Source organism: Saccharomycodes ludwigii, chromosome IV (genome assembly GCF_020623625.1).
Source record: "Saccharomycodes ludwigii strain NBRC 1722 chromosome IV, whole genome shotgun sequence".
Taxonomy (NCBI): domain Eukaryota; kingdom Fungi; phylum Ascomycota; class Saccharomycetes; order Saccharomycodales; family Saccharomycodaceae; genus Saccharomycodes; species Saccharomycodes ludwigii.
The window spans coordinates 320,357-344,739 of NC_060203.1; the positions used below are offsets into that span (position 1 = coordinate 320,357).

The following is a 24,383-nucleotide window of genomic DNA, read 5'->3' on the forward strand; positions in this document are numbered from 1 at the left end:
TGAAAAGACATCACCGTATTGTAAAGAAAAAAGAGACTTATTTTCGAGATATCCTCAACTTATAAGTGATAAAATCAAACGATCATGAAGTTTCGTGGCCAGCAACAAGAACGTATTTATAAATTTTTTGGTGTGATTACAGCTTTATTACTCACTTTATGGTTATTACTACCCTCTAATGTGTCCACTACCAAGCTATCAGCAAAAGCCGGTATATCACTACCTTTAGAAACTTATGTTTCTCAAAACAATTTAGGATTTAAATATAATCGTGTTAAACAAGCACCATACCCTGGTCCAAGGGTCAAGGCAGCCTTTGTTACTTTGGCTCGTAATCGTGATTTATGGGGATTAATTAAATCCATCAAAAGTGTTGAAGATCGTTTTAATTATAAATTCCAATATAATTGGATTTTCTTAAACGATGACGAATTTACTGATGAATTTAAAAGACTAACGACTGCCGTCGTTAGTGGCGAAACATTTTATGGTAAAGTTCCTAAGGAGCAATGGAGTGTTCCAGACTGGATCGATAAGGAAAAAGCTGCTAAAGGTAGAACCGAAATGAGAGAGAAGGGTGTTTTATACGGTGATAGTGTTCCATATAGATTTATGTGTAGATATGAGAGTGGGTTATTTTTCAAACATCCACTATTGGATGATTATGAATATTACTGGCGTGTTGAACCAGATGTGGAATTTTTCTGTGATATCGACTATGATGTTTTCAAATTCATGAAAGATAACAATAAAATGTATGGTTTTACTATTAGTTTGCATGAATATGAAGAAACTGTCAAAACCTTATGGAATACTACAAAATCATTTTTGGAGGAACATCCTCAATATTTGCATGAGAACAATATGATGGATTTCATTAGTGATGATGAAGGTTTCTCTTATAACATGTGCCATTTTTGGTCTAATTTTGAAGTTGCCTCCTTAGATTTTTGGAGAGGTCCTGCTTATACTGACTATTTCAACTATTTGGATAAAGCAGGTGGGTTCTTTTATGAAAGATGGGGTGATGCACCAGTTCATTCTATTGCTGCTGCTTTGTTTCTAGACAGAAATCAAATACATCACTTTGATGATATCTCTTATTATCATCCACCATTTGTTCAATGTTCTGTTGATGAAAATGTCAGATTGAATGGTCGTTGCACATGCGATCCAAAGGAAGATTTCACTTGGAATGATTATTCATGCACTTCCAAGTATTATTATATTAATAATTTGGAAAAACCAAAAAACTGGCAAATGAATATGTAATATAAAAAAAAAAGGAAAAGGTCGAAATAAAATAAAATAAAATAAAATTCAATTCACATGCTTATTTTCTTTAGTATTTATCTAATTATTTGATTCATTTTTTATTTATAAATATATAATTGTCACTTATATAAAATAAAGTATTTTTTTGGTCAATTTTTTGTCTTTCTTATTAATGTTTTATTTGATCAAGAGATTGCATTATCTCCTTAGAATTTTTACCATTAGAAAATCAAACGCCTATGAGGCCCCATCGTTTAATTGTTTTAAGGCACAACCCAAATCATTAATTAAATCTTCAACATTTTCGCAACCGACAGATATTCTGATCAATTTTTGATCAATTTCTGGATCTGTTAATGCTCTCCATTCAATTAAAGATTCAACACCACCCAACGAAGTGGCATGATGGAAGTATTTAACCAAAGTTGGTAATTTTTTACACTGTTCAGTATTTTGTAAAATAATGGAGAAAACTGGACCAAAGCCACCCTTTAGCTGTTTAGTAACAAATGGTTCTTTAGTTTGTAATGATGAATGATAAATATTTTTCAAAACATTAGGAAATTTAACATCTTTATTATCAGACAAATATTTTACCAACTTTTCAGCATTTTCACTTTGCTTCTTGATTCTTAGTTCATAAGTTCTTAAAGATCTCAACAGTAAAAAACTTTCCAAATTTCCAATATTGGTACCTAAATAAATACGATCTTCCTTTAATTTTTTACTTGTTTCTAAAGCTTTAACGACTAACACACCACTTAATAAATCAGAATGACCACCAAAATATTTTGTGGCCGAATGCATGACAATATCAGCACCAAAATCCCAAACATTTTGCAAAGGTGGTGGAGCAAAAGTAGAATCAACTAGCAACAAAGCTCCCTTAGCATGAGTTCTATCAGCCAACTTTTGAATATCATAACTGGTACCGAATGGATTAACTGGTGATTCTAAATGAACAATGTCACCTGGCTGAGCAAATTTTTCTATATCAGCAAAGGTGTATTGTTTTAATCCATAGTTTCTTGTAAAGATATTGGCAATTGAATGACACCCATGATAACTTTGTTCGATAAATAATCTTTTAGGGTTAAAGTAAGTCAAAGCAGCGTAATAGGCAGCCAACCCAGAAGAATAGATTACAGAATTGCCATCTAAAATTTCATTGAAAATAGATTCTAATCTGGTACTATTTGGATGGCCTAGACGAGAATAAATTGGAGTTGTTTCCAAAAACGTGAAATCTTCTCTCTGGTTCCATGGAATTAAGTTTTCATTATCGTATCTGAAAGTAGTAGAAACATTAATTGGTGGAGCAACATCCGTTACTCTATTATCTTTATCATCCGCATGAATTAAAGTGGTAGATAATCTAGTTGTTTTACCTACATGATGCAAAGCAACGGATCTCGTAGAAAAGTTTTTTATTATAGATCTCGATATTGATACACGTGAAGGTATCTTCAAAGTATTTTGAAAAGTAGTAAAAGATTTCATTCTTGGAGACGTAGGTTTATCAGAACAAAGCAGTGAAAATTATTTAAGGGAAAGGGGGAAAGAGGGAAAAGAAAAAAAAAAAAAAGAAGGAAATAAATAAGAAAATGAATAACTAAACAAAAATAATTTGATCAAATTTCAAAGTAATTTATATGAAATAAATTTACTAGGCTAGTTTGATTGTATATTATACAATTTTACTGATTTGAAAACATAATAGACGGAAAACTTACACAGTTTTTTTTTTTTTTTTTTTTTTTTTTTAATTTTTCTCGTAATTTTTTAATTAAAGTATACGAATGATAATTTTATAAACGAAAAAAAAAAAAAAAAACGTAATTAATCCGAAACAATGTGTCCGAAATAGCTCTGGACTTTGTACTATTTCGGAGGATGATTAAAAGTGAAGTTATCCGGACGAAATCCGAGCCATACGATTTTCTCCGCTAGCAGAAAGAAAACAAAAAAAAAGAGCCATTTTGTATTTTGTATGTTGTATAAAAATATCGATTTAGATAAAAATACTGCTTTCATTTCCTTTTTTTTTTTCCTTTGTAGAATTCAATATGCGAAATCTTTCCTAAATCCTTTTACTGTCTTCCTTAAAAAACACATATATACATAATAAAATTGCATATTAAGTAAACAAGTGAAAGAAAATAATACTACACTTCCAATCATTAAACTGACCTAACTATTTTTCAACCTCTAACATAAACATCCTCTATATGCTTAGACTGCACGTAAGAAAAATGAGTAGTACAGTAACAGCAACAAAAAGAAATTATCCTGAAGAATTTATTAAATTCCTAAATTCCTCTCCAACTCCATTCCATGCTGTTTACAACATTAAAAAAAAATTAGAAGCCAAAGGCTATAAAGAATTAAGTGAACGTGAAACTTGGAATGGCTCTGTTAAAAAATCAGGGAAATATTATGTCACTAGAAACAATTCCTCTATTATTGCATTTCAAATAGGTGAAAATTGGATCCCAGGTAATCCTATTGCTATAACTGGTGCTCACACAGATTCGCCCGTTTTGAAAATCAAACCCATCAGTAAACGTAAAAGTGAAGGTTATTTACAAGTTGGTGTAGAGTGCTACGGTGGCGGAATATGGCACTCTTGGTTTGATTCAGATTTATCGATTGCTGGTAGAGTTATGTGCAAAGAACAAGATGGGGTAACGGTTTCTAAATTAATTGATTTGAAAAGACCCCTCTTAAAGATTCCTACTTTAGCAATCCATTTGGATAGAACCGTTAACACTAAATTCGAGTTTAACAAAGAAACTAAGCTATTGCCTATTATAGGCTTAGAAAATGAAGAAGAGAAGTCTAGCGCCGATAGTTCCAATAATAATGGTTGTTGTAACAGTGATACAAAATTAGAATCCTCCCAATTTAGCTCATTACAAAACATTATTGAAAGACACCATAAGGGTTTATTAGATTTACTGGTACAAGAACTGCAATTGCCAAATGTTGATTCGATTGAAGATTTTGAATTGATTTTGTATGATCACAAACCATCTTGTTTAGGTGGTATCAATAATGAATTTGTTTTTTCCGCTCGATTAGATAACCTTACTTCTTGTTTCACCTCCTTGTGCGCATTGCTAGAGGCTTCGGATGTTGATATTGAGAATGAATCTGGAATCAGACTTATGGCTTGTTTTGATCACGAAGAAATTGGTTCTTCTTCAGCGCAAGGTGCCGACTCCAACTTTTTACCAAATATTTTAGAAAGATTAACTTTGTTAAAATGTGATGACACTGATGTAACTTGTCCATTGAATAGATCGTTGATATTAGAATCTTCTGCTAAATCTTTTTTTCTGTCATCTGATGTATCTCACGGTGTACATCCAAATTATTCAAGTAATTACGAATCTAAACATAAACCGGCATTAGGTGGTGGTCCAGTTATAAAGATAAATGCTAATCAGCGTTATATGACTAATTCTCCGGGATTAGCACTAGTTAAGAAATTAGCTGATGATGTTGAAGTTCCTTTACAATTATTTGTTGTAGCCAATGATTCTCCGTGCGGTTCGACTATTGGACCTATTTTAGCTTCCAAAACTGGTATTAGAACGTTGGATTTGGGTAATCCCATTTTAAGTATGCACAGTATTAGAGAAACTGGTTGTGCTTATGATTTAGAATATCAAGTTAAATTATTCAAATCATTTTTCGAAAAATATTCTACTTTAGAAAATAAAATTATTGTTTAAATATTTTTTTTTTTTTCTAGTGTATTTATCGGTATCATTGCTACTTTTAAATTGTTTATTTATTTATTTTATTTTTCTTTCTGCAAAAATTGTTTCGAGTATAAGATATAATTGATTTGAATGGCTTGTCTTTAAGGACAGAATTGCTAAAAAAAAAAATATGAAAGTGTTTGTCTTGTTTGAATCGATAAAAATTATAGTAATAGAAAGATCAATATCGCTTTTTTATTTTTTTTTTTTTTTTTTTTTTTTTTTAATAATTCAACATAGATAAACATACCACCTTTTTTTTTTTTTTGTTTTTCTTATTACATTTCCCTTTAATTATAATACTAAAAAATTAAATTTTGACTTTTTTTTTTTTTTTTTTTTTTTTTAAAAGAAAATTATTTTATTATAACTCTTAAAAACAAATTTTATCACTGAAAAGAAACCAAAAGAAATCACTTTATAGCCTACCCCATGACCTTTTCAACACCACCACAAAAGAATATAAAAGGTGCCAAAAACTTATCATCACCTTTCACTGAAAATAATAGTACTACCCATAAAATAGAAGAACCCCATCAAATTATTTCGCAGAATAATAGCTTAGGCCCAGATCTCAAATCTAATGAATATTCTGTATCTATATCTTCTTCCTCAGACGAAAGCGATTATGCAACCGCGAATAAAACTATTGGTGGCTATTTAGATGACAGTGAAAATGATGCTAGTGATTTAGATGTGATTGATAATAATGGTAATCCAATTATAACAAATAAAAAACTAACTTTGGAGAATGTCTCATTACCTAGGTTTTCTTCAAACTTGGATGTCTCTAAAACACCGTCTTCAATACCATCCGTGACAAGAAGTAATAATAATTTATTCAAAGAGATGATCCAAAAAAATCAACTAGAAAATCATCAAAACAATAAAATGACTGATTTTAATACAGCTAAAAATGATAGCGGTAATCTATCTTTTTCAGAATCCAACACAGATTTCAAAAAAAACAAAGAGAGCAAATATTGTGATAATCAGGACAAAGAAAAAAATAGTATTAATCAACTTGAAAATATTGAAATTTTAGAGGTCAGTGATGTAAGTTCACTTTCAAACGAACATGAGACAGATAAAAATTATCTGGAAAAAAAATATGGAACAACTCAATTGGCTATGAATCAATCTCAATTAAATGAAGATCATGATACAAAAATCAAATCTTTACAAACAGCAGATGATAGAAAAGGCTATTGCAATAATGCTAGAAACATAACCTCCAATGATGATAGACTCAAAGAAACTACTAGCAAAAGCAATAATATAATACTTGAACATTTAGATGATTCTGTATCAGCTGATGATGAAAAGAGAACAATCTTAACCCTTAAAAAAGAAGGTGAGAACAATAAAACTCATGTTGATGAAAAACATAAATATGAAAGCGAGTTTCATGGAGTAAAAAATAATAGCAACGTTGATCTTGAAAATGAAAATAATAAAATCATTTTTAAAGAACCTTTAAACAATAGTAATAATGAAATTGCAAACAAAATGGACCAAAACACAACTGATAGCGATGATGATGATGATGATGATGATTTTTTTTATGGTCATTATATTTCAGGCCCTAATTTGGAAGAAGAAAAAGATTCAAGAGAAAATAAAATTCTAAAGGGTAAAGATAAACAATCACTTTCGAAAATACTGACACCGGATGTTGCTGAAACAGTGAATAATAAAAATGAACCTAATAGTAACATAACTGTTAATAACAATTCATTGTCTTCAAAGAAACGTAGTTCGAGCAGGATAGCCTTGCGTAACTCAAAATCAGATGTTGCCACGACTGATATTACATTAAACAAATATAAAGATATAACAACAGATAGTGATTCTGATAACGAATTAATTTTAAGAAAAAAACCAAAGAAAAACATAGCAAAGCCCAAAAATCCTGAACTGGAGAATGATGAATTATTATACGCTTTGAATTCAATCAAGGAAAACATCAATATTTCAACTTCAAGGGCAGCTATCGATCAAAATATTAGTGAAAAAAACAGAGTATTTCTACTTACCGTGGAGTCTCTATTGCCAGAATTATCCAACGTCAAGTTGTCAGTTAAAGCGCTTGGCGTACAGCCGTTTAAGTTTATTATACCGATTATTTTAAAATCCATGTTTAAATTCTATAATAAGTCGCATTTACTAACGTTGTACAATGAACAGAACGTCTCCTTTTATAAGGACAATGTTAAACTATTGAATTTTATGAATTTAAATTCATTAAATATCCCAGAGGCGTATGAGGGTGAAGTTACGGAACTAAATTTGACACTAGTGTCTAAGGCACACGAAATTGATTTTGAAAATAGAATTATTAATGATATCACCAACTTAAAAAATGCTAGCACTTTATCGAAATCCGCTTCAATGCCTAATAGTGCAAATATAACTGATAAGACAATTGAAGAGTATGAAGAAGCTTTGAAAGATGCCCCTAGCTTAGAAAACAAATTGTTAGAAAATTATGGCATGATGTTAACGGAAAAATCACAAGATTCATTTCCGATCATATTACTGGGCTCTGATAATAAAAAGATAGAAGCACACGTTAAAGATTTCACCAAGTTAGAATCTATTGCAGCATATTTTAGAAGAATGAAAAATTTATCACCAAATCTCAAGGTGCAATTTATTTTCGACCATGAAAAAGTGAACATGAAAGGTACAGTAAAGGATATAGGCTTAGAGGAAAACGATTTAATAGAAGTTGTAGCAGATTTAACAAGGATCAATTTAAATCCCAAAAAGGATCAATCAAATATATATAAGGAAGATAGCGGAAATTTAATAAAGCTTGGTTTACTTGGTGACGATAATAAAAAAATATATATTAATGCTAGGCCTTCCACAACTATTAAAAAGATTGCTAATTATTTTATAGAACAAAAAGGATATGCAACTAACACGAAAGTTAAGCTTTTTTTTGATCATGATATTATGGCGCTAAACAAAAAAGTGGGTGATTTTGATTTAGAAAATGATGATTTGATAGAAATTAAAAAGGTCTGACCTCTTTTTTTTTTTTTTTTTTTTTTTAATTACATGTTTATATAGTTTCTGATAAATTCAAAAGATAACATTTTCATACAAATATAAATGACAATTACCGAATAGACAACACAATTGTTGTTTTAATGAGCTTTTAGAACACTTTCGTCACAAAATTTTTCAAATAAAGTGGTTCTAGGTTTTATCTGTTCTTTCGACAAATCAGTCTTCTTCACAATTTCAAATGATCCAGTACCAATAGACATTGTCTGACCCAAAATAATACATTCAGAAACACCCTCTATAGCATCCTTCTTCATATAAAAAGCTGCATCAAACAAATGATCAGTAGTTTTTTCAAAAGAAGCCAATTGCAAAACAGAGTCTCTCATCTTACTCAAACCAAATCTTGTAATACCCAATACCTCACCCTTATAAGTCATAACATCACCTAGCAATTGAATGTGACGAGGATCCACACTCATACCATGATTACTCATGGTGTAATCAATTTCATTTACAATACTATATCTGGCAGCTTCAATGCCTAAAACTTGAAACACTTCTAAAACATGATTAGTGGTTGTTTTAGAACCAATAACACCATCCGTAGCCATGACCTCCCTTAGACCATATCCTTCTACCAACAATTCCCTTTTTCCCCGATCGTTGATGTTGATAACAGCTCTAGAAATTTCCGGTAACCCTTTAACAACAATATCTGGCAAAGAGCGACGTAAATGTTGCATTCGATAAAAAGTAGAGTTTTCGCTGGGTTCTTTTAATGCGGAAGATGTTGTTTTAAATGCAAGCTTGCCTTCATTAACGCTAATGTTGATCTTATTATTACCAACGATTGAAATATCACATGCGTTGATTTTCAATTTGGGAGCATTGGAAATAGCGGTGGCAATATCTTCAATAGTTAATTCTAATTGTAATTTTTCTATTGTTTCCTGATCCACCTTCACTTGTATATATGACATGTGATCTCTGTACACGTCTTGTATATAGAAAACAACATCTTTTAATAAGGTTTTTTCCACCCTACCTTTAACCACTCTTGCAGCTCTTTCGTCCTCATTGTTAACCAATACCGCATTGATAATTGGCGTGGAAATGACTTTGGAGGCATTAATAATTTCTTTGATACGAGGGACACCTAATGTAACATTCATAGAAGCGACACCAGCAAAATGAAAAGTTTTCAAAGTCATTTGTGTACCAGGTTCACCGATCGATTGGGCACCAATAGCACCAACTGCTGTGCCCGGCTCAACTTTAGCCTTGTGGTATTTGAAAATAGCAATGGTTAAAAACTTTCTAACTAGTTGTTCACTAATTTTGCACAATTGATTAACAGCATTGAGCGAAACCTCAGGAGATAGTTCATCAATATCCATTTCTTGGAATTCATCACCCGGTTCATCTAGCATTTGTTTTAAACCTTTTGTCTTTCTAACGTGCGCTACAAATTCAGCCTTTTCAGTCATGTATTGTCTTAATGACTTATAAAAATTTCTTTCAGCATCGTGTTGATCAATAAATTCAATATTATTCTGCTCGTGTTCGGAAACAATTACACCTACATTATCGTATCTAATTAATTTTTTTTCCAAGGGGTTCAATATAGAATTTGTCAACTTTATAATTTCATAAGGCAAAAGTTGTCTGTCATCTTTGTTAAAAGAAATGTTATAGGAATGATCCCATGTTCTTTTAAAGTTAACTGGTTGCGCATTACCTTCCATATCTAATGGATCTAGACCATCACCACCATAAGTAAATTGAACAATACCATTGGATGAAGTTCTAATAGTATTATCATATCGGCATGATAAATCTTCTAGCGATTTCATCAACCTACGAGACATATAACCAGTTTCCGCAGTTTTAACAGCTGTATCAACCAACCCTTCACGTCCAGAAATAGCATGAAATAAAAATTCTGGTGGAGATAGCCCAGAAAAAAAAGAGTTTCTGACAAACCCTTTAGATTGAGGGGTTTTAGAATTCTTGGGGAAATGTGGTAAGGAACGATCCTGAAAACCATCAGGAACACGATTACCAGAAATAATTTGCTGACCAACAACAGCAACCATTTGAGAGACATTTAATGTAGAACCTTTAGAACCACAAGTGGCCATAATTAAAGGAGCATTCATGTTATCCAGTTCCCTAATACAAACTTCACCAACTTCTTCTCTAACTTTAGACAACAATCCACCAATTTTCGCTTCCAAAGTTTCTTCTTCATTGCACCCTGGTTGCGTTTCCAACTTGCCTTTATTAAATAAATCAATTAATTCATCACACTTGGCATACGCAATTTCAACCATATCTTCCTTTTTTTTCTTTAAATCATCAGCTGGTGTAACATCCTCAATACCAATAGAGAACCCACGATTACCCAAAAATCTGGCACACAATTTAGCCATCCTATTCATTGCATTTGCTGCTTCCTTTGGGCCATAATCTCTCAATATTGTATAAAATACAGAATGTTTTTTACCATCACCTAAAACAGACTTATCCATAACTCCACTTAAAATTTGGGAGCCTCTGATAATAACAAACCCATCGTTAGAGGACAACTCGTTAGGCCAATCTTTATTTTTTGGTGGAATGTATACTTTATTTTTGGCATCCAAATTAATAGTAACTGGAGAGTTATGATTAGGTCTAATTAATAAAGAAAAAACCTGTTTACCCGTCCACAAATAACATGGTTTTTGAATGGCTGGCGGAGGAATATCAAAGTGAAGTTTTGCGTCACACATCATGGCTAATAATTGAACCAATTGAGAACGATCAAAAAACGCATCTTTATGTGAAATTAAATAGGAGCCGGTAATAAAATCTTGTGTGGCTGCAATAATAGGTTCACCAGATTTCGGAGTTAGCAAATTGTTTTTAACACCCATCAAGTTGATGGCTTCAGCCCGAGCTTCTTCTGTTTGGGGAACATGTAAATTCATCTCATCACCATCAAAATCTGCATTATACGGAGTACAAACACATTCGTTTAATCTAAAAGTTCTCCAAGGTCTAATCTTAGCATAGTGAGACAAAATAGATAATCTATGCAAAGAAGGCTGTCTGTTAAATAAGACGATATCACCATCCTCAATATGTCTTTCAACAACATCACCAAATTGCAAGTTTTTGGCTAGCTTATAACGGTCACCAAAACGTAAATTACGTCTAGCTTCTTCATTTTTTTTTAAGACATAGTTTGCACCAGGGTGAAGGTCCGGACCATTAACAACCAATTGTTGTAATTTTCTTTTATTATATCTAGTAACCTTTTCAGGGTAAGTTAAAACTTTGGCAACACGGTCTGGAACCGCAACCTCATCGACAGATAAATTAGGATCCGGGGAAATAACAGTTCTACCAGAGAAATCTACACGCTTACCTGACAAGTTACCTCTGAATCTACCTTGTTTACCCTTTAATCTTTGGCACAACGCTCTAATTGGTTTTGGTTTGGGTCCACCTAGTGATCCATTACCTGGCATAGCTGCCGGATTGACTGAATCAGAATTAATATACATTGCAACAGACATTTGCAAATAATCCCATTGTTCCATCATATTATTAATTGAAATACCCTTTTCAATACCTGCCTTAATTAAAGAAGAAGTCCATACAATTTCTGTAAGTTTAACCGTTAAATCGTCTTCATTGGAAGAGGGGGAATCTTGCATTAAAACACTGGGACGTATGCAGACAGGAGGAGCTGGTAAATATCTCCATATATAGGTTTCCGGTCTACCACTTTTAACAGAAGTATCAATGCCCAGTAATTCACAATCTTCTGGAGTAACTTGTTTGAATAAATTTAAAGTTTTCAAAGGGTTTAAATCGTCCATACAACGTTTTAAATATTTTTGCAATTCTGGATTATTTCTGAAAATTTGATCCCAGTCACCGATCCATTGGTCTCTTTCTGGAGTAGACTTTTTACCAACCCAACGGAAAGTGTCATGAATAATCTTTAACGCTGCAGAAGTACCACCCGCTGCTGCCTTTTTAACCACACCATTCAAACAGCCACATTTTAAGCATCTTCTTTGCTTTTTACATTGATCCAAAAGTTTCTTTATAATATTCATTCTTCTTAAATTATCAATCCCAGGTCTACGTAATTCGCTTAGAAATTTTCGTTTGTCCTCCTCGCTTAGTAAAATTGCAGCACAATTTTTACAAATACATTGAAGGATTTGGATAGTTGCTTTAAAATATCCGATATGGAAAACAGGTAAGGCTAATTTAATGTGGCCAAAGTGGCCATGACAGGAAGCCAAATTACCATGGCAAGTAGAACATTCGGCGCTTGATTGAGATACACCCATTCTGGTATCTAAAGCACCGTTATTTTTAGGTTTACGTCCATTTTCTAGATCAAACAAATCTCTTGTAGTAATCTCTACTTCTGATTGAGCAACAATGTCGCTTGCACTTAAGGCTGAAAACTCTAGCCCTTTGATCTTTTTAGGGACAATATCTATAACCACTTCCTTAGCCATGCTACGTATAATTTTCTTTCTTTTCCAAAAAAAAAAAAAAAAAAAATAAAAAAATAAAAAAAAAAAATAAAAGATAAAAGATAAAACAATTTATTATTTAATTATTCATGTTTAAATTATCCTGTCTTGATATACAAGAATCTAAACAAAAAAAAAAAAAAAAAAAAAAAAGAAAAGAAAAAGAAACAGGAAAAGTAAAAAAGAAAAAAAAAAAAAAATGAAATTTTTATGATCTTTAAATAAATATTTAACGACAAGCAATATTTCGTATTATCGGAAAACTGAAATAGCGGACTTTTTTTTTTTTTTGATTTTCCTTCAAGCAAATTAAAAAAAATTTTGGAAAAGTGGAAATAATTTTCCGTGTGATAGGCATTTTTTTTTTTTTAACTGTTTATTCGTTTCATTTTCTTTTATTCAAATTTTTTTTTTTTTTTTTTTTTTTGCCACATAATTTAAATAGCCTGTGTTATTATTACACCGCTATTGATTATTCCATGTTGTTATTTAAATGGACTTGTGTAGTAGATTAAAACGACTAAGCTAATAGCTGATATTAATCCCATATACAATATAAATAATTATATCCAGAAATGAGTTCTTTGAACCAGAAAGAAGCTGAAAAAGTACTAGTTAAAAAAACATTGGAAGAAACAGATGAATTCGAAGACTTTCCAGTAGATTCATGGCCTGATAACGAAACTGTAAAGGAAGTCATCTTCAATGCTAGTAATAACACTAATTCTTTGTGGGAGGAAGACTGGGATGATGTAGAAGTGGATGATGATTTTACCCGTAAGTTAAAAGAAGAGTTGGTCCAATTTAAGGAATCTCGGAAATAAATTATTAGGAATATTTTTAATTTTACTGTTTTGCAATTAATCTGGGCTAATATTTATAGTTCAGCAATATAATGTATAATATATCCATCTATAGGTATATATATAAGTGGCTTCATTACTAACAATGGCCAATTTGTTCAATATAATTGAGTTTTTTTTTTATTATATCACATTTCAGATTTCCCCTTGATTTGTTAATATCATAAATGAACAGTCTTACATGCATGTTGACCGGGTAACAACTGGTAGTATTAATATGAAACGAAGGGGGAAAAAATAATATATATATTATTTTTTGTTCTTTAAAAAATCTTTACTATTGATTTTTGCCACCTTTTTTTTTTCAAAAAAATAAAATAGCTATTATAAACTAAAGGTCTTATTCACACAAACCTTAACTAAAAAGTAAAAAAAAAAAAAAAAAAAAAAAAATACTAAAAGGAAAAGTTCAAAATATAGATATATAAACCTTTAACATGACTAGTCTTTTGGAAAATCAACAGCCTATATCACCTGAAACAACCAGAGAAGAAGAATTAGATGAGGAAATTCTAAATTCATCTGCTCAAGACTTAAGTACAAGGACTAAGTTGTTAGAAAATGAAATTAGGATTTTTAGATCGGAACTTCAAAGATTGTACCATGAACAGAATACCATGATGGCCAAAATTAAAGATAACAAAGAAAAAATTAAAAACAATAAACAACTACCCTATCTAGTCTCCAATATCGTAGAAATCATGGATTTAAATGATACTGAATCCACTACACAAGGTGGAAATGTTAATTTAGATAACGCCGTTACAGGTAAAGCCGCTGTTGTCAAAACTAGTAGCAGACAAACTGTTTTTTTGCCAATGGTTGGCCTAGTTGATCCAAAATTGTTGAAGCCAAACGATCTAGTCGGTGTTAATAAAGACTCCTATTTAATACTAGACACTTTACCTTCAGAATATGATAGCAGAGTGAAAGCTATGGAGGTTGATGAAAAACCAACTGAAACTTATTCTGACGTTGGCGGCCTAGACAAACAAATTGAAGAATTAGTGGAAGCTGTAGTTTTACCATTGAAACAAGCTAATAAATTTAAAGAAATGGGAATCAAGCCACCAAAAGGTGCATTGATGTATGGGCCACCTGGTACTGGTAAAACTTTATTAGCCCGTGCTTGTGCCGCCCAAACTAATGCAACTTTCTTAAAATTGGCTGCTCCGCAGTTGGTTCAAATGTTTATTGGTGAAGGTGCAAAGTTGGTTCGTGACGCCTTTGCCCTTGCGAAGGAAAAGGCACCTACTATTATTTTTATCGATGAACTAGATGCTATTGGTACCAAACGTTTTGATTCCGAAAAATCTGGTGACAGAGAAGTCCAAAGAACTATGTTAGAATTGTTGAACCAGTTGGATGGTTTTGGTTCCGATGATAGAGTCAAAGTTTTAGCAGCTACAAATAGAGTCGATGTTTTAGACCCTGCTTTGTTGAGATCGGGTAGATTAGATAGGAAAATTGAATTTCCTCTTCCCTCAGAGGAAGCCAGAGCTCAAATTTTACAAATACATTCAAGAAAAATGACTACCGACGATTCCATAAATTGGCAAGAGCTAGCAAGATCTACCGATGAATTCAACGGTGCTCAATTAAAAGCTGTCGCTGTAGAAGCAGGCATGATTGCTCTAAGAAATGCTGCGTCTAAAATTACACATGAGGATTTTGTAGAAGCCATAGGCGAAGTTCAAGCAAGGAAATCAAAATCTGTTTCATTTTATGCATGATTTTCCCTTTTTCTTCTTTCTTAATCTATTATTAGAATATATATCTATTTATATATATGCGTGTGTGTGTGTAAATTTGTGTATTTTATTAAAGCTTTAGTGCTATGTTCGTTTATCACGATTATGTTTCTTTTCAATATATATATATATATATATATATATACGCGTTTTTGTTATCAATCTAACAAATAAATTGGTCCCTCGTTGCCTGCAAATATAACCTTACTTGTTTCTCTTGGCGACCAGTCAACTGTAGTAATTGGTTTTCGAACATTTGTTCGTATGTTTTTAAGTATTTTTGTACTATTCCAATCCCAGATGAAAACGCTACCTCTAGAGTCACCCGAAATTAGATATTGGCCATCTGGCGATATACTAAATTCAATATTAAACCCTGCACATCGATGTCCTTTAAATGTTTTCTTTTGTTTTTGATATTTGGGTTTCAGTTGATAGGTGTAGATTATATTGTCCATACTTTGTGTTACAAAATATTTTTTTTTTGGGTGAACCTTAACACATGGCATGGCATACTGTGTGGTGTCACTTATTTGTTTAATAGGTATATTAATTCCATTATTCCAAATCTTAATGGTTTTATCTTCGGAAGATGATATAAATTTATCTCCTTGAGGAAAATATGCCAAGTCTAATATAGATGATAAGTGACTATCATAGTTTTGAATTAGACCGTCTTGTCTTTTATCGTAATGTAAAATTGTAGAGTTAGATAAGCCAACTATAAATTCATTATTGTTTTGAGGATTGATTTTACAGCACGTTGGCAATGCTGGTAGTTTAATTCTTTTATCAACTTTGCCTGTTTCCGTATCCCATATTTTTAAAATATTTTCAAATGATATACTAATAAATTTTTCACCGCCGTTATCAAATTCTAAACTTTTAATAGGCATACTATGGCCCCTATAATCTTTTACAAGTTTCCCTTTATTTTTGCAATCCCAGAGTTTAATAATTTTATCATTTCCACCTGATATGAAAAAGTTTCCTGTATTGGGTATATACTTAACGGTATTTGTACCTCCTTCATGACCTTCATATTTATGAATAATTTTCTTTGGCATATAACACCTGTTAGGTATGGCACTGTTTTCATTTAAATGTTGAATAATGTTTTTTTTATATTTATAGTAAGTGTTTGATGTCTCATTTTCTTGTACAAAAAATTCATTATTAGAATCTATTACATTAAATAATGATTTAGAATTTTTTGATGTATCATTTATTTCATTTGAACTTTGTTTATTAGTGTTCTCCTGTAGCTCAGCTGAAACATTATTTGTTTCCCATTCAGACCATGGATCATTCCCTTTGCGTTTTTTTTTTAAAGCTTTCAATTCTGCTTTAGTAAAGCAACCTGTTCTTTTCTTTTTGTCTTCGTTGATTACAATATTATTTTGAGTATCATCAGAATCACTATCAGATGATGAATATCCCGGAGCTAGTAAGGCACCCATCACTTGTATTCTATTTAGTTTTTATTATTTTAAGTTTTTATCCATATAAGATATTTTTTTTTTTTTTTTTTAATCTCTCTTTCTTTTCCTCTTTTTTTCTTTTTTTTTTTTTTTTTTTTTTTTTTTTTTTTCTTATAAAAAATTAATACAAGCTTTATATGGCAAAAATATTTAAAATGTAAATCAATACAAAAATCAAAGTAAAAAATAATATACAATAAACTATTCCAATATAATATATAAAAATATTCGTTCATAGAATCAAAAATAAGACATAAAAAATTACATTAGTTACTTTTCTCTCAAATTACTATTTCTTTTGATATTTTTGTTTAACTTTATTAACCAAATCAGTCAAACCACTACTAGATTCATTAATTTTTCTTTTTTTATTCCTATTTTTATAATCCTTGGGTTTATCTTTATTATCACCATTGACTTTCATTTTATAATTTTTAGAACTATTTTTCATGGAATTTTTCTTATTTTTGCTCGTATTTTTATTAGTACGATTAGAGCGTTCTTCTAAAATAGTTTTCATGGCTTTAGTTCCTTTGAACTCAGGTTGTGTTGGATCAATGGCAAAATCATGATCTTCAAAAATTTCCTTAAATCTAGGATCATTCAAATCTGGTTTGAAATCGTCTTCAATTATTTTATCTTTCTTTTGGTATTTTGATTTTTTACCCTTTTCCTTTTCGCTCTTAATAATTTCATTCATATGGAAATGCGCCTTTTTATTGGGGTTTTTGTCGATCGTATCATTAGCCTCCAACATCAATAACTCTAATTCAGCAGCGTTCTTCTTTTGCTGATTATCATCTGAAACCTCATCTTTTGTTTTAAGAAGTGATTTCTTCTTTTCATGATCCTGTTTTTTCAATTCCTTAATTTTGTTTTTTCTAAGTTTACGACGCTCCTTTTCTCTACGTTTGAATTTCTCAATGGTACTTTCCTCTTCTTCTTCATGATCAACATCTTTTTCCTTTTTATCACCATTATTATTTGCTTCACCACCTAATGCGGGCTCAAAGGTGATTTCCATGTCAACGTCGTCATCTTTTTCAGAGTCTTTGTTGTTTTTATTTTCAAATATATTTTTGTCCCCAACTTTAGCAACGGACGAAACCAAACTTTTCAACTTGTTTTTGGCTTCTTCATCAATCTTAGTTGATTCTCCATCGCTGCTATCTGTATCAGAAGCCAAATAAGCTTTAAAATCCATATCTTCAATTTCCCTCTGAGTAAATGCTCTTTTAGCCAATTCAACCCTTGCTGCTGGTGTTTCATCCCATGTTAGCTTAACTTTCGAGTGTTGCAAAGCATCAGTTGTAAAGTCCAAAGGTTTATAGTTTTTTGTAATCTCACTACATTCATCTTTTGCAGTGTCATTGTCAAATACCATATCATCTGGAACATACCTTAGGTCAAACATATTGGAACTGGCCTCATATTCTGTATGATCGCAATTGTCACATATAGCTTTGGCGGTGGCAACATTGTTGCAATAAACAATTGCATAGTAATAACGCAGTCTTTCTAATTGATAACGACGTAAAGTTTTAATATCATAATCTTCATCTGCATCCCCTTCATCATACAAGTCTTTAATGTCGATGTCTTCATTATCTTCCCGGTCTTTCTTTGAATGATTTTTTTTTTTTTTAAATAGTTCCCTTGGTGGACCCTCAACTTCTTCTCTTTGCATCCTTTCTCTACCAAACTCACTTGGATAAATAACTACTTTTATAATTTTACCACCTTTAGGAACAAATGAGTTGAAAGTGATCATTAAATCTGCTGCTCTAATATGATCCCAATCCATATTGACACATGCAATTGTTTTTGTTGGTTCACATTCATCTGGTTTGCTTTCCTCTAGTTCTATCTCGGATTCATCATCATCATCATCATCCATAAAACTATCAGCATCATCGTCACTTTCTGAAGATGATACTTCATCTGATGAAGACATGTAGTCAGAGGGCACCTCACCACGAGCTCTATCAACAGTATTAATTTGATCTCCAATTTTTTCACTATCGTCATCACGCTTGTCATCATCTTTTTCAAAGTATTTATCAAAATCTTTCTTTTCAACTAAATTATCGTCCTCGATTCTTCTACCGTATTTGTCAAATCTTTTTCCCTTTTTGTGGGATAGGTTCAAATCTTCTTTACTAAAACGATCATCAAGTTTAATTTTAAATTTAGAAAGCTTGGTTTTCCTAAATTTTGGATCGTTTTGGATATTTGCAAATCTAGGATCAGACGACACTTTATCCTTCTTATCAGATGATGGAGCCATTATATGTAAATTATGCTTTTGTTATTTTATTTTATAGATAATATTACAATTTATATATAAATTGATTAAAGGATACTCATTATATATATTACTCGGAAGGAAGAAACTTAAAGGCATTATTAAACTACTGAAACGCAATTATTCATAATAATAATAATAAAAAAAAAATTAAAAAAAAAAAAAAAAAAAAAAAAAAAAAGAAACGAAAAAATGAAAAAAAAAAAAGGAAAAAGAAAAGAAAAATAAAATATATATTCATTGAAATTATACGAAGGTTTTCGGACTTGAGTTTGTTTTTTTTTAAAAAAAAAAAAAATAAAATAAAGGAATTCATTTTCCATATAAAGCAAATTAACTTTCCAGTATCTAATAACTAATACACTTTCAATTTTCAACTCTCAATTTTTCTCATTAAAACATTTAAATAAAAAAAAAATATCGTAAAGTACTACAATAAAGGGGGAAGTCATTATTACGCTAGTCTTATATATTTGATTTAATAATGGGACAAACTCCTAGTGCTTCTTTACCAAGTTACCACTCTGGCACCACGGATAGTGATATTTCTGAGGTTGATGCCGGCTTTTATACGGTTATTCAAACTGAAAAGGATTTGATATTGTATTTTTCCAAAAGAATAAATAACCTACTTAAACCAGTGGAGCTATTTTCTTTTAATCAGAAATTTCTAAAGCTAAAAGAAACCAAAGATATAGATTGTAAACAAATTTTTACTGATATTTTTTGCTTTCCTGAGAATATCGATTCAAGATTAATAAATTTATTCAATAGAGGTTTGCGTAGACTTTCCATTTTTCCATTATTAAATGATAAACATGATGCTTTAAGCTCAAAACTAACACTTTTGGGATGTCTAATGTCATGTTTTATACTTTCTTCCCCTGAAAATGCTAAACGACTAGTAAATAATCCACATTACAACTATATAAAACTAATATTTATTTTTTTGTCAACACCTTCAAAAAAAAACAATACTAGTGACAAAGAAAAAGGGGAAGAAGAAAATACTGAAACTTCTAAAAATACTGTGAAAGATTTGCTTGCTACATTTGATGGTGTGACTTTGCAAGACCGTTACTTAGTTAGCGGAACAGACATGTTGTTGTTTTTGACGTTAGTAACTTCTATTTCGCATTATACTTTATTGAAACATAAGCTTAATCCACAGTACATAGCAAATAAATGGAACAGTTATCAAAGGAAACCTGCGTTAAACTTGTTAAGAACAATGAATAATGAAATTGATGTTACCAATATAAGAGATATGTATATAACTTATGAGCAATTTGAAACAGCAATATCGACAACAATGCCAAATTTATTGAAACCCTTGAATAATTTATTTTTAAGTCTATTTGAAGATTGGGAAGTAGATGACCCTAATCATACGTTTGCTGAGTCTAAGTTGATGACTTTGGAATTGAGATCGCAAATAGCTACATATGTTCCACCAGAAAGTATATATGCATCATTACAAAAATTATACGTAGGTAGGGAGGTTGGGTTTTCCATGAGGTCCTTTCAATCCAAGGTTTTTAATTGGAACGCACCCACAGTAATTTTAATTCATGGTTCTGTACTAAACAATTCCGAGAATGATGACGTAAAAAATGATAAACCAGCTAATGGTTTTACTGCTAATAAAGCAAGATATGTCAAATTTTTGGAATCATATCCCAAGTTAAAAGCTAATGTGGACTACAAAGGTAATGGATTATACGTCAAAGGCACACAAGTTACCTTAGCAGTTTATGTAAATGAACCTTGGAAAGTTACAAATAAAACCCTATTTGGTGATGGCCAAAGTAAAATCACAGAGTTGGCACCAATCCAATTAATACATAAATCTGTTACCGTAAAAAATAGTAGTACTGATTCAAAAAGTGTGAGTGGAAATATTTATTTTAATACTGTTGGTGGGGGTATTGGGATAGGTAACAAACTACAGCCACATTTAAAGGGCACCACTTATAAGAAATATCACCCAGGTAATGTTTCCTTAACTATAGATTCAGCACTAGAATTTGGGGCCTTTAGAAATGTGGGCTATGGTGGTCTATTTGCGCCAGGCGACAGTTATGACAACGATTATGAATATGTTTTTATCATTAAAGATTTAGAAGTGTGGGGATGTGGTGGTAAAGAACAATTACAAGAACAATTACAAGAATGGGAATGGGAAGAAAGGGAAGCAAAAAGAAGGCAGAGAATTAATTTAAAAAGTATGGGCGAAGATAGAGCCTTATTGGAAATGGCTGGTTTAATTGGTCAGCATAATCAAAGCGGTGGTTCCATTTAATTAAAGTAAAAAAAGAAATTGTATTTTGTAAAAAAAAATAATATAACATAGACACTTTAAATTTTATTAAATTAAAAAAGGAAAATATATATATATATATATATATATAAAAAGTTTATTTTTTCGATTTGGTTTTTTTGACCAATTTTTTTTTCACACTTTTCTTTATCTTGGTTTTTCTTTTTTCTCTTTTAGCTAACTTGGTAGCTTCTTTCCTTTCACGTTTGGAATCTTTATCTTCGTGTTTTTTCCCTTTTAAATCAACTACTTTTTCTATCCATTTTTTTTCATCATCAAGATCACCATCTTCATCTTCATCATAATCATATTCCTCTTCTTCTTCTTCTTCTTCTTCTTCTTCTTCTCCTTCTTCTTCATAATTACTATCATAGTCGTCATCTGAGTCATCATCTTCATTTTCAATAAATTCACATTGCTCGGAGGCGTTAACCAAATCAGTGGCATTTCTTTTATTATCAGAAGCAATTAAAGATTTTAATAAATCAAATTTACCATTGGTAAACCGATCAAAATCACGTTCTTCTAATCCATTTAAATTTCGTATTAAATATAAAGATCTGAAAACTTGATCTTCTTCATAATCTTCGTCTGTTAATTTTAACGGAATATTTTTTGAAGCGTATTTAATTAATTCTTCTATGCTTGAATCATCACAATTTTCAATATTTTCTTGAATAACAAATTGAAAAATCAATCTTTCACAACAAATTTGGATGCCTAATTTACTAAAAAAGGCATTAACGTTTTTAATATCCATTCTTAAAAAGTCTAAGCTCATTAGATGTTCTGGTTGGACACTTTGGGAAACATCGATGATGTATAATTTACCATTGTGAACTATAGAGTTGTATTCACTTAAATCTGCATGGACTAATCTACATTTTTGATATAAAAGTCGAATATAAACTAACATTGTGTAATAAAAGTGTTTAATATCTTGTTCGTCCTTAAATTCATAATCTCGTAATTTGGGAGATGGGCGATTATTCTCGTCACCACAGGCTCCATCGGTTAAAAATTCCATAACCAATACGTTGGATTTAACTTCAATAGGCTCTGGACAAGGTATGATCCCACTCGTATAAATTCTTTTCAAATTCCGAAACTCCTTTTCTGCCCAAACTTTAATCATTTTTCTGGGATTATGTTGAGATCTAGCATTTCTAAATCTAAATTCACCTTCTACGTATTTTTCACGATTTTTGAAAATCAAAATAGAAGTTTTGTAAATCTTTACAGCATATTCTTTTTTTGGACATTGGAGTTGTTGTTGTTCTTCTTGTTGTTGTTGCTGTTGTTTCGGTATGCCTTTGAATGCATGATATACGTTGGCTTCTTTACCTGTACTTAAACAGCCATTAATACCAGATATGATACCTCGATTGACCAAACTTTTCAAGAATCTCATAGTTCTTGGATCCAAAACATTTTCCACTGTTGCTCTATTAGATTTATCTTTTAGAGTTTTTTTTTGAGTAATAGTTAATTCATCAGATTTGATCTTGCCTGCAAATTTGTTCATAATTCTAGCATTTTCGTGTTCTCGATGATCCTCGGCATTATGGAAATTTAGAGTATTTGAAAACCGTTCCTCTAAAGACATTTTTTTTCTTTTAATTTTTTTTTATCTTGGTTTTGTACGTTTGTTAAAGAAATGTGATTAAATTGTTTATCATCTGATAATCTTAAGACTAGTTATATTGAAGAAAGAAACTTTTTAATAAGAAATTAGTTAAATTTCTCAAATTTCGTTTCTTTTTTTTTTTTTTTTCTTTTTTTTTTTTCTTTTCCTTTTTTAATGAAAAAAAATCTACAAAAATACCTTCGGACAAATTGCATGATAATGTCGGATACGATTTTCATTTTTATTTTTTTTTTTTTTCATTTTTGGAATTTAAATCGTACCACCATAAATTATTTGACTTGTTTATAATAGTCAAATTACATTTAAAATCAAATAAACTAAACATTGGAAACAAGAAACAAGAAAAAAAGAGAAAATCGAGCAGATCCCCTTCTATAAACATTTACTACTTAACGTATTAAAAACTGTTTGTATTTTTTATCTAATTTTGATTTATCAATTCAATATTTTTCTTTTTTCCTTTTTTTTTTTGTTTTGTTTTGTTTTGTTTTGCTTTTGTCATCCTTTTTAATTATTTTTAGTTATTGAACAAGATGTTTTATTTACAGTCATTTCTAGGGATCTATCCTTTGTATGTTGGTGTTGAATTAGGTTTAGGTGTAACAATAATCAATAAATTTAGTGGATTATATGGTATCCTAGCTTTATTCACCGGTCATTCGTTGAGCTTTGTACAATGGTCATTTTATTTATTTTCTTTTTTTGCTTTAATTGTTTATAGTCAAGGGCTTTATACCATACATACACCAAAACTGAAATATTTTTCTTTGTTATTATGTGTTTACACTTTAGACACATTAACAAATTTTTTCTATATACTATGGTTTGGTGTGGAATGGTATACTTCAAATATAGCTGCTGCAAATTCAAATCCAAGTCCAAATTCAAGTCCAGATCCAAATCTAAATGTTGCTGAAAAGATAACAAAAAGAGGGGCTAGTCTTCAATCACAAAGTGCTAGTCTTAGTTATGAATTTATTTTTACAGCCACTATGACTTTAATAGCTTTAGTAGCTAGGCTATATATCAATTTGATGATCATTGCATTTGTTCAAAAGATGATGCATCACTCAAAATATATTGTCGAAGATGAAAATGATGATGTAGATTTAAACTTGAAAAATCACAACATTTGTTTTAAAATGTGGTTCAAATTGGAAAAGTTTTGTTATAGATTATGTAAATTCTTTTTTGAGTAAATTAATTAAAATTAAAGTGTATACAATTTCAAATCTAGTTTAAGAAAAACTAATATGACTTCATAAAATAAAGTCCCCTTTTGCATTACAATAAATCATTTTACCTATTTTGTTTCTAGACAATCATTCATGAGTGTTTCTCTTTTATCCAATGGCTTGGTTCAATGATTGTTTGAAAAAGAAAAGAAAAGAAACGAAAAAAAAGAAAGAAT

General features: G+C 30.8%; 12 protein-coding genes across 12 annotated transcripts; 7 read left to right on the top strand and 5 right to left on the bottom strand.

Moving 5' to 3' along the window:
- Nucleotides 1-84: 84 nt before the first annotated feature.
- KTR1 (alpha-1,2-mannosyltransferase KTR1) lies at nucleotides 85-1,272 on the top strand (the record flags this gene model as incomplete). Its single annotated transcript, XM_046077781.1, has 1 exon — nucleotides 85-1,272. The coding sequence occupies one exon, from the start codon at nucleotides 85-87 to the stop codon at nucleotides 1,270-1,272; it is 1,188 nt and encodes a 395-aa protein (XP_045934165.1).
- A 240-nt stretch (nucleotides 1,273-1,512) lies between these two features.
- On the bottom strand, nucleotides 1,513-2,775 carry SCDLUD_003204 (putative cystathionine beta-lyase; the record flags this gene model as incomplete). The annotated part of the gene is made up of 1 exon (XM_046077782.1): nucleotides 1,513-2,775. One exon carries the CDS (start codon nucleotides 2,773-2,775, stop codon nucleotides 1,513-1,515), a length of 1,263 nt encoding a protein of 420 aa, XP_045934166.1.
- A 752-nt stretch (nucleotides 2,776-3,527) lies between these two features.
- APE4 (aspartyl aminopeptidase) lies at nucleotides 3,528-5,012 on the top strand (the record flags this gene model as incomplete). The annotated part of the gene is made up of 1 exon (XM_046077783.1): nucleotides 3,528-5,012. One exon carries the CDS (start codon nucleotides 3,528-3,530, stop codon nucleotides 5,010-5,012), a length of 1,485 nt encoding a protein of 494 aa, XP_045934167.1.
- Nucleotides 5,013-5,474: 462 nt separating this feature from the next.
- On the top strand, nucleotides 5,475-8,075 carry ESC2 (Esc2p; the record flags this gene model as incomplete). The annotated part of the gene is made up of 1 exon (XM_046077784.1): nucleotides 5,475-8,075. One exon carries the CDS (start codon nucleotides 5,475-5,477, stop codon nucleotides 8,073-8,075), a length of 2,601 nt encoding a protein of 866 aa, XP_045934168.1.
- Nucleotides 8,076-8,197: 122 nt separating this feature from the next.
- On the bottom strand, nucleotides 8,198-12,586 carry RPO31 (DNA-directed RNA polymerase III core subunit RPO31; the record flags this gene model as incomplete). Its single annotated transcript, XM_046077785.1, has 1 exon — nucleotides 8,198-12,586. One exon carries the CDS (start codon nucleotides 12,584-12,586, stop codon nucleotides 8,198-8,200), a length of 4,389 nt encoding a protein of 1,462 aa, XP_045934169.1.
- Nucleotides 12,587-13,179: 593 nt separating this feature from the next.
- Nucleotides 13,180-13,428, top strand: SEM1 (proteasome regulatory particle lid subunit SEM1; the record flags this gene model as incomplete). Its single annotated transcript, XM_046077786.1, has 1 exon — nucleotides 13,180-13,428. The coding sequence occupies one exon, from the start codon at nucleotides 13,180-13,182 to the stop codon at nucleotides 13,426-13,428; it is 249 nt and encodes an 82-aa protein (XP_045934170.1).
- A 476-nt stretch (nucleotides 13,429-13,904) lies between these two features.
- RPT5 (proteasome regulatory particle base subunit RPT5) lies at nucleotides 13,905-15,200 on the top strand (the record flags this gene model as incomplete). The annotated part of the gene is made up of 1 exon (XM_046077787.1): nucleotides 13,905-15,200. The coding sequence occupies one exon, from the start codon at nucleotides 13,905-13,907 to the stop codon at nucleotides 15,198-15,200; it is 1,296 nt and encodes a 431-aa protein (XP_045934171.1).
- A 176-nt stretch (nucleotides 15,201-15,376) lies between these two features.
- CDC40 (Cdc40p) lies at nucleotides 15,377-16,678 on the bottom strand (the record flags this gene model as incomplete). Its single annotated transcript, XM_046077788.1, has 1 exon — nucleotides 15,377-16,678. The coding sequence occupies one exon, from the start codon at nucleotides 16,676-16,678 to the stop codon at nucleotides 15,377-15,379; it is 1,302 nt and encodes a 433-aa protein (XP_045934172.1).
- A 310-nt stretch (nucleotides 16,679-16,988) lies between these two features.
- ESF1 (pre-rRNA-processing protein ESF1) lies at nucleotides 16,989-18,986 on the bottom strand (the record flags this gene model as incomplete). Its single annotated transcript, XM_046077789.1, has 1 exon — nucleotides 16,989-18,986. One exon carries the CDS (start codon nucleotides 18,984-18,986, stop codon nucleotides 16,989-16,991), a length of 1,998 nt encoding a protein of 665 aa, XP_045934173.1.
- Nucleotides 18,987-19,488: 502 nt separating this feature from the next.
- RTC5 (Rtc5p) lies at nucleotides 19,489-21,306 on the top strand (the record flags this gene model as incomplete). The annotated part of the gene is made up of 1 exon (XM_046077790.1): nucleotides 19,489-21,306. One exon carries the CDS (start codon nucleotides 19,489-19,491, stop codon nucleotides 21,304-21,306), a length of 1,818 nt encoding a protein of 605 aa, XP_045934174.1.
- A 115-nt stretch (nucleotides 21,307-21,421) lies between these two features.
- Nucleotides 21,422-22,930, bottom strand: RIO1 (protein kinase RIO1; the record flags this gene model as incomplete). The annotated part of the gene is made up of 1 exon (XM_046077791.1): nucleotides 21,422-22,930. The coding sequence occupies one exon, from the start codon at nucleotides 22,928-22,930 to the stop codon at nucleotides 21,422-21,424; it is 1,509 nt and encodes a 502-aa protein (XP_045934175.1).
- A 575-nt stretch (nucleotides 22,931-23,505) lies between these two features.
- KEI1 (Kei1p) lies at nucleotides 23,506-24,171 on the top strand (the record flags this gene model as incomplete). The annotated part of the gene is made up of 1 exon (XM_046077792.1): nucleotides 23,506-24,171. One exon carries the CDS (start codon nucleotides 23,506-23,508, stop codon nucleotides 24,169-24,171), a length of 666 nt encoding a protein of 221 aa, XP_045934176.1.
- Between the last annotated feature and the right edge of the window lie 212 nt (nucleotides 24,172-24,383).